The 9,532-nt window shown below is 36.1% G+C and overlaps 1 protein-coding gene across 1 annotated transcript; it reads left to right on the forward strand.

The window, feature by feature from the left end:
- The first annotated feature begins 3,707 nt into the window (after positions 1 to 3,707).
- On the forward strand, positions 3,708 to 7,227 carry LOC133863000 (zinc finger protein GAI-ASSOCIATED FACTOR 1-like). Its single transcript, XM_062298961.1, has 5 exons — positions 3,708 to 4,134; positions 4,311 to 4,476; positions 4,568 to 4,964; positions 5,095 to 5,348; positions 5,832 to 7,227. Exons 2-5 carry the CDS (start codon positions 4,353 to 4,355, stop codon positions 6,602 to 6,604), a joined length of 1,548 nt encoding a protein of 515 aa, XP_062154945.1. The 5' UTR covers positions 3,708 to 4,134; positions 4,311 to 4,352; the 3' UTR covers positions 6,605 to 7,227.
- Positions 7,228 to 9,532: the final 2,305 nt, after the last annotated feature.

Consider the following 9,532-nt stretch of genomic DNA (forward strand, 5'->3'; position numbering starts at 1 on the left):
TTCCTATATCATTAAAATATTATTTGTTTACTTTACTTTAATTAAAAATAGAAAAAAGAATATAAAGTAGGAAATAGATAATATATTTTTTACATTTACTTTAATTAAAAGTAAGAAAGATAAATAAAGTAGATGAGAGATAATATATTTTGTGAATAAACAATTGAATGGTAAGTGAATAGTGCATTGGGAAGCACTATTCACTTCATAGGGAAACGACAAATTTATGGAAGTTGCTGTCAAGGAATTTTTGTAACTTTTTTAATTTTTTTTATAAAACTTAAGAAACAGACCCGTTTAAAAAATTTATTGTAAATGCTCTTACCGAGTCCCAAAAATGAAAGGCAGTTTGGGCCTTGAAATCCAAAGTCCAATTAACTCAATATCCAAGCTGCCTCTCTCCTATGTGACACTTCAAGGGTCAATAGTATTATATCTTTAAAAATAAAAAATAAAAAAAAGAATCAATAGTGTTATGAGCATATATATATATATATATATATATATATATTAATTTCTCTCTCATGCTTCAAACATCATTTCTTTTGAAAATGATTATTTAAATAAAATAGTAATAATAGATAGTTAAAATGGTGAGAAGATTGAAATTGTTTTAAAAAAATAAATCGTTAAAATAAAGAAAGATTATTTTTTTTTAACTATTTTAACTGGTTAAATTTAATGAGCCTACTCAAAGAATGCTCTAATTGTTTGAAGGGGTGAGAGCCTATGCGATGCCACGTAGCCTGATAAATGACCGTACGTGTAAACCGTAGAAGTCCAACGAAACATGACCACATAACTGATTAGAATAGCATGGTGGTAGAGTAGTAGTGCTAAAATTCTGAAGTCCAACGCAACATAACCGTCTCGATAAATTTCGAGAAGTTATAATTTCAAGTTTTTTTTTTTATTATATATATATATAATATTTATTAAAAATATATATATTTTTTATTTTTATTTTTTAAGAAAAAGTTCATTCACTTCGTTTTTCGAGATGTAAAATTATTAATGAAGTTTTTGTTCTCTAGATCTCCTACACCCAGGAATAAATGATCAAAATACAATACTATTATGGAGAGAAGATATATAGGCTATGAAGTTTTTTAAAAGAATTGATTGAGATTCCTTGCTATTTTTTTTTTTTTTTTTGAATAATGAGATTCCTTGCTATTGCTTGCCCTTTGTAATTATTAAGGATGAAAATGCATGTGTGAATGCGATTGTTATAAATATATGCATATGCATCTGTATAATACGATTATCACTTTTCGGTATCGGTATCTGTATCTGTATCATACAATTATTATCTGCGTCCATGCGATTATTGAAGTTATTAAATGCGGTAATTATCCGTTATCCACATATGAAGTAATGAGCGTTTTGAATTACTGTTTAAATCTATATACAATATTAAATAATGCGGTTATTACTATATGTAAGTTTGAATAAATGAAGTTTTCACTTGTTACACAATTTACGATTATCAGCCATAAAGAGTCATTATCTCATAATGTAATTTGGATTTGAATTACCAAAAAATAAAAAATAATAATAAATGTAGTGAGTTATGACTTTAAGATGATAGTGAACAAAATGTCAGAAACCTAACATAACCTAAAGGTCATAAACTTATCAAATCTAAAATGACATTATTTTTATGAATTTAATTAAATTATATATAAAGAGAATGCACTATCCATACATGCAGATGACAACATTTACTAACCTCATCCACATCTACAATTAACAATTAACAATTAACAGAAACGTGAGGCTATTATCCAACCGCAGCTCCCAATGTGAGATCGGCTTATCTTGGAAGATGTGTCGAGACTAGTAAGCCCTATCAAAGGTCTCTTTGTAAGTGCAGGAAATTCTTGTAATCCAAACAAGGAGATGTAAGAGATCCGATAGGATAGAGATCTCCAAGCTGGCCGAATTGCAAGCACAACAACAAATCCAAGTATGAACCATACACATAAAAGAGTTCGGACTAAAAAAAAAAAAAAAAAGGAAAATATCATTTTAGCCCTTTAAATTATTACCCATTTTATAACTAGTCTCACAAATTACCAACATTTCAACTCGGCCCCTCAAACTATCAAAATCTTTAAAAAATGATCAATTTGATGAAATATCTTCGTATTACCTCTATCACGTGTCATTTTTCAATCAAAAAAATAAAATAAAATAAAAACTAATCGCGCGGCCACCCCTCGATCCTTAGAGGTGGCTTTCGGGCCATCTTGAAATCCATTTTGGGGTGGCTTGCAGGCTATCCAATTTTTTTTTTTAAAAAATAAAATATCTTTTTATTGAAAAATGACACGTAACATGAGTAATATGGAGATATTTCATCAAATAGAGCATTTTTCAAATATTTTGGTAGTTTGAGACGCTGAAGTTAGAGTGTTGACAATTTATGAGACTAGTTACACAACGGGTAGTAATTTAGGATGTTAAAATGATATTTTTCAAATAAAAATAAGGGGTAATTACCTTTTCTCTCCCTGAACTACCGGCCAATGTCATTTTGCCCCCACGAACTACCACTTCGACCAAAAGAGAGTATCAAACTACCATTTTTATACACGTTGCCCCCTTCCGTCAGGAATTCCGTTAATTTTTGATGGAATATGCCATTTTTTATCGTTAATTTTGATTTAAAGACCAAAATACCCTCTACAGTAATTAATAAAAAATATTAAAATTAATATATTTAAAAAAAAAAAAAACCAAAAACCTGAAAGAAAAGGGGTGGCGACAGGCGGGGTGGCCTGCGAGCCACCCCGGCCTAAGGGGTGGCCGCACGGCCTCCCCAGAACCTGGGGGGGCCGCGCGGCCACCCTAGGTCATTTCTAGGGTGGCCGCGTGGCCACCCAGCTTTCGGGGTGGGCCGCGAGCCACCCCGACCTAAGGGGTGGCCGCACGGCCTCCCCAGAACCTGGGGGGTCGCGCGGCCACCCTAGGTCATTTCTAGGGTGGCCGCAAGCCACCCCATAGGTGGCCGGAGCCACCTCTGGGGGTGGCTCGCAGGCCACCCGGCCACCTCCGCCACCCCTTTCATTCAGTCTTTCTTTTTCTTTTTTCTTTTTTTAAATAAGGGTATTTCAGTCATTTTTAAAATTGAGTTAAGACATTTATGTCTTTGCATGAATTAGACTGACAGAAGGGGGCAAAGTGTGTAAAAATGGTAGTTTGATGCTCTTTTTTGGTCGAAGTGGTAGTTCGTAGGGGCAAAATGACATTGGCCGGTAGTTCATGGGGAAAAGGTAATTACCCCTAAAAATAAAGAGTCCCGATCAAAGATGGTCGACCTCAGGAAGCAAAAGGACGTGTCAAAATCAGAGTGGCCAAAAACTCAAAAAAGTTCTTTGACTTTTATCAAATTAAAAGCACCGGTGTTCCCAACCCCGATGCTGTCCTAGACAACACAAAACGAGTTCAAACACTTCACTACACGACAAACAGGGAACAGTAGAGCCAGTGCGGTGACCTCCGACAACGTGCCTAATAACCATTGCTTCGACAACTGGACGGTAAATCCCTGGTCGTAGATTAGAAACTTGGTCAAGAAGTCACCGCCAACCCTTGGTAACCCATCTGATTAACCTACTTAGTCGATAAATTAGCTAAACAATTGAAAAACTATTTCTTTATTTTAATTTTTAATCATGTTTCTTTAGTGTGAAAAGTTAGATAGAAGAGCACAGACCAAAGACTTTAGCGAAATCTCTTTTCTTTCTCTCAAACTTAGACAAGATCTCTCTCCTTTTCCACTTCTCTCTCATTAGCCGCCTTTTAAAACGGACCCTATCTGATTCTTGCTCTGTTTTTGCTCAATTATCGGATTGTTTATAGCTTGATCCGAAAAGTCGAAAGCCCAGAAAAATATTCCCGGAAACGTTTCCACTCTAAAGTTGAATCATTTTATTCATTTCTGACCGTTGGATCACAGGGTTCATTTACCGGGGATCAATTTTCCGGTGTGTAGTTGTGGGTTCTCTGTGTTTCATTTAATTTCTTCTGAGCTGAGAGAAAAGCTTTTGTTTTCAGTCTTTGGGTTTAATCATTGAGGTTCCTTTGGATGCTGTGAATTTTGGTCAGAGACCCCGTCAGAGCCGGTAGGTGAGTAAAGAGAGAGAGAGAGAGAGAGAGGAAAAAAAGAAAAGAAAAAAAGAGTGATTGACTGGTAGATAAGAAAAAGAGAGAGCAGTGATGGAAACCCTAAACATTGTCTCAAAAAGCTTCTTTGCAATTCTGAGATAAATGTCCTAAGATTATTTTTCGTTTTTGTCCAGCAGATTAAGTCCAAAGAAAACCCTAGCAAAAGATTTTCAGTATCCATGCCGGTCGACGTGGATAATTCCTCTACGGCTTCAGGGGAAGCTAGCGTCTCTTCCTCTGGCAATCAGAGTCAACCTCCCAAGTCCACGGCTAAGAAAAAGCGAAACCTTCCTGGAATGCCCGGTACCGATAAGAATGACACCCATATGAGTTTTCTCAAATTATAATATTAAATCCATTTATTTTGTGATAATTTGTTTGTGGGTTTGCACAGATCCGGATGCGGAGGTGATTGCTCTGTCTCCGAAGACCCTGATGGCCACGAACCGATTCGTGTGCGAAATTTGCAACAAAGGGTTTCAGAGGGATCAGAATCTGCAGCTCCATCGGCGGGGTCACAATCTTCCGTGGAAGCTTCGGCAGAGGTCGAGCAAGGAGGTGAAGAAGAGGGTCTATGTGTGTCCCGAGCCGTCGTGCGTACACCACGAGCCGTCGCGAGCTCTGGGCGATCTCACGGGGATAAAGAAACATTTCTGTAGGAAACACGGGGAGAAGAAGTGGAAATGCGATAAGTGCTCCAAGAAATACGCCGTACAGTCCGATTGGAAAGCCCATTCCAAGATTTGCGGCACTAGGGAGTACAAATGTGACTGTGGGACTTTGTTTTCGAGGTTTTTATTCTAATTTTCTTTTTGCTTTTTTCGTTTTTGCTTGAAGTGTTTGATTTCGTTTGCATATTAATGCAATTGTTGGGTATAAATGGGTTTTTTAAAAGTTGTTTTTGTTTATGATTCTTTGAAGGAGGGATAGCTTTATCACGCACCGGGCGTTCTGCGATGCGTTGGCAGAGGAGAGCGCCAGAGCTCATACTCAGGTTCAAGCGGTGGTGAATCCAAATTCGGAGTCAGACCCGAATACTCTGGCGGTTGAGTCATCTGAACCAGCTCCAGCTCCAGCTCCAGTTCCAGCTCAAGCTCAAACTCAAGCTCAAGCCCCACCGGCTCCTCCACAGTCAACTAGCGTACTATCCTCGGTTTTGCGGAACAAGAGTCCAGGTAAATATCATCCAAATTTGGAAAATTTTCAAACTTTTCTGTTGGGTTTTGTCGGATGTGTGTTTTGTCTTAATAAACAGAAATCTTTGTTGTCTCTCTCTCTTTCTCTCTCTGTCTGTTGAGATATTGGAGTTTAGTAATTTTTGTCTGTTAGTATCTTTGTTGTCATCTTGATTCGTATTACAGTAGAGTAACCGATCTGAGATTGGGGAAACTCTGATAAAATACTAAATAAAAACAACAAGCTTATTAGTCGGATTTCCTCTGAACTATTGAGATTCAATTTGTGCAGTCTTTGATAAAGAAACCCAAGTGATTCAAAAGCTAAAAGGGGGGGAGAAGTGGGTCTAGAGAAAGGAAACCATTATTGATCTTCCTTTTTCTTCTAAAGTTCTTCATAAAGAAAAGCTTAACTTTTCATGTCTATCTGTTTTTAATTAACCGCTTTTGTGTTCTCTTTTTTTCTGTTGGCTTTGGATGTAGAGTTACCGGAAAATCCTCCACAAATAATGGAAGAAGCACCGGCCACGACTGGCCTAAATGGGAGCTGTGCCAGCACCACCAGCTCAAGCAGCAACGGCAGTGCAAGCTGTAGTGTATTTGCAAGCTTATTTGCTTCCTCAACAGCATCAGCAAGCTTGCAAACTCCTCAAACTCCTGCATTTACTGACCTAATACGTGCTATGGCGCGCCCTGATCCCCCAACAGACCTTGCACGGCCTTCCTCTACAGAACCCATTTCTCTCTGCCTCTCCACCAATCACGGGTCATCAATTTTTGGGACTGCAGGGCAAGAGCGTAGGCAGTATGCACCGCCACCACAACCAGCCATGTCTGCTACTGCTCTACTACAGAAAGCTGCTCAAATGGGGGCAGCAGCAACAAATGCATCATTGCTTCGCGGGTTTGGCATAGTTTCGTCTTCATCTTCATCCGGGCAGCAAGATGGCTTGCATTGGAGTCAGCGGCAAGTCGAACCGGAGAATGCCTCAGTTCCTGCAGGACTTGGACTTGGGCATTGTGATGGGGGCTCAGGGTTGAAAGAATTGATGATGGGAACTCCCTCAATGTTTGGTCCAAAGCAAACCACCCTTGATTTTCTGGGATTAGGAATGGCTGCTGGTGGCAGCCCCAGTAATGGCCTATCTGCTCTAATCACATCTATCGGCGGCGGGCTTGATGTGGCCGCCGCAGCAGCTGCGGCATCCTTTGGAGGTGGAGAATTCTCTGCTAAAGACATGGGAAGGGGCACATGAGACATTTGAAAGAAAAAAGAAAAAGTATTTCGTGCTACAGGGGTCTCCATCTTTTCTTTGAACAATTGAAGTTGCAGGGGAACGATGATAAGCTATAATTTTATATAAAATTAATGCGCTTTGGAGGTAAACATTAGGCCACAGGCAGTTGGGTTTTTTTTTTTTATTGTTATCCTGCCTTTGATGACCAGGGCAACGAGGACCTTGTCGATTGTGTAGATTCGTAGTGAGCTAAAAAAGCCTTGGGAGTTGGGACCCTTTCTTTCCTCCAATGTGTAATGGGGTCAGTCATATGTTTTTACGCAGAATACTTGTACTGATGTTCTGAATGTGTAAAAAACCAGCCCAAGCTAAAACGAAAAACACCAGCAACATATCTCTGTCTAAATCAGTATGTATACCAAGATTTAATGCCTTAGTGTTTAACAAGCTAGAGCTTTCAAGTACCAGCTTGGACTTCCGTTGTGCAGTAGATCGGACCCAAGGGTTGATATATGTAAGTGATGGCTCGGGTCTAGGTTATGGCTCATAGACTTGATGAAACCTTCTATAAATTGTAATTATATTTAGGGGAAAATATAAATATTGTCCTTAAATTTTGATATAAGTGTCAATTTACTCTCTGTATACTCCATTTGAATAATTTAGTCCCCGCAATTTGTATTTATGAAAAATCAAATGCTCTGTATATCTTTTTGGTTAAATCTAACCAATGTTTTGTTAAGAACTTAAGTAAGTTGAATATCTAGCGTAATAGAAATGAATTATTAATTTTTAATGTAAATTTAGCAAGATGAGGGATAAATAATGTCATTTCATTATGTTGATAATGTGGTGGAAAATCACGTACATCCCATATGACTAGGACAGTTACTCTGATCCTAGGACAATTACTCTTTTTTTTTTTTCTTTTTTTTTAAGGGGAAATTTCGCATAATTAAATAAAATTAAGACAAAGCATCCCGATCATCAATTACAATGTCACTCTCTTACTTGTTCCTTCAATTAAATGGTTCAGATTTTTGTATCTTAATATTTATCAGTGAGATACATTGAGGTTTATTGATTTTTTATTTTTTTTTTCCTTTCAATTCATTGCATATCATAGAAAATAAATATTGAGGTAATAAGATATAAATAATTTAAATTAAAATAATAGTTGGAATATAAGAAACTTTTAGATAAAAACCTATTTGAGAACTTTAGAGCATCTTGGCCGATTATTTATATAATATCATTTTATCATTGTGTTAATATTCTTGTGAGTGGAGATCATTGATCAAGAAATGTTATTTGATTGGCAGGTTGGCTCCTGGTCGACAGCTAATAAATTATTGGAAATATGGTGGCTGTGTCTCAACTCTCAAGGCTTCATTTGTCTTGTATTTGGGTCAAATTATTCGAGGTATTATACCAATCCATGAATCTTCACACTTCAATGCTTAATTGGCTGTATGGTGCTTTGGCAGTGATTTCATGTCTATCTATATATTTAATTTTTTCGACTTAACTACACATTCAAATTTCCAACCATGTGCAGGTTCTTTGTTTTTTAATTAAAAAATTAAAATTTGTCAACTGAGGTTACCTATTAAAAATCCGAGGTGAGGTCAGAGTTGAGAGTGATAATGAAGATGATGTTTGTAAGCTTTTTCTCTGTGGATTCTTGCACCTTGCGGCTCCTATCAGAATATTTTGAATTTTCTATCAGAATTTCAGGAAATTTAGATAGGGAATGAGAGATGGAACTCCTAATTCTGAGGTACTTGAACAACTCGGAATAAGGAGTCCACTTGTTCGCGTAACTCGAGACCAAAAATCCAATTCTCTCATTTATTATCCAAATGCCCTAAATTTCAGACAAATTTTTTTAAACAAATCTCAATTCAACATTAATTCACTTACTTATGTTCGTACACGGTTTCTGTTCTATTTTATATTTTGTTTAGAATTTAAACTTATGTTTTAAGTCATAACGGACATGCATCACATTTTCTGACATCTTTTACATCTTTACGATTTGTTTTGTAAAAAAAATTAGATGGTAATTTTTATTTTTTTTTGGGTGATATAACATAAATGTAAAATTAATTTTTAGTATTTTACGAATGTTTTATGTCTTGGATTATTTGCCTAACAACTATCTATATTGATTTACTCCATGGATTAATAATATCACTTGTGGGGTTGGATTAATTATTTATTTATTTTTTCAATAGGTTGGGGCTAGATTTTGGGAAGGTCACCATTTTATAAAAAATACCAAAATTTCTCATTATTATTATTATTTTTGGGGTTACGTCCCTCTTTGTATAAAAATATAAAAAGATTAGAATAAGATAGCATCAGCCCATTATAAAAGAGGTTTTATATTAGAGGAAGGCTAGAAATTACTGTTTTATCTATCATTATTTTATTATGTTGGTGTGGTACTCTTAAATTGTCAATCCACATTCGAATGAGCCATTGTTTAAAAAAAAAAAAGAAAAAAAAATCAAAAGTGGTTTGGCACTATCACATAAACACAATGAGACGAATAGTGATGCGATAAAAATGTAGTTTTTATACTACTAAGAGTAATATTAGTCTTCAAATTTATTTATCATATCTATTTCACACTAGCTGATCAGACATGTTTTAATTAGCTTTTATTTTGTTTTTTTCTTCAAAATAGCTGGCATTGAAAAGCCATTTAAAATATGTCACGTCAACCAATATAAAATAAGTGTGAAGAATGAACAAGGATCCTTTATATTTCATTTGAAATTGATAGCTGGCATTGTATTTTTTCTTTTATTGTTCGGTCCTGTTTTGTTTATTCCATTTCCGAGGAGTCTGTATCGTAATTTATAAAACATGCATGGTGAAAAAATATAACATAAAGATCCAGCACAATTATGCTTTGTTTGTTTTGATATAAAATGTTTT

Source organism: Alnus glutinosa, chromosome 3 (assembly GCF_958979055.1).
Source record: "Alnus glutinosa chromosome 3, dhAlnGlut1.1, whole genome shotgun sequence".
NCBI classification, from domain to species: Eukaryota; Viridiplantae; Streptophyta; class Magnoliopsida; order Fagales; family Betulaceae; genus Alnus; species Alnus glutinosa.

Coding starts and splice junctions, on each gene's coding strand:
- LOC133863000 (XM_062298961.1), top strand. CDS start 4,353: ATGCCGGTCGACGTGGATAATTCCTCTACGGCTTCAGGGGAAGCTAGC. Junction 4,965..5,094: donor TGTGGGACTTTGTTTTCGAG/GTTTTTATTCTA, acceptor GATTCTTTGAAG/GAGGGATAGCTTTATCACGC. Junction 5,349..5,831: donor TTTGCGGAACAAGAGTCCAG/GTAAATATCATC, acceptor CTTTGGATGTAG/AGTTACCGGAAAATCCTCCA.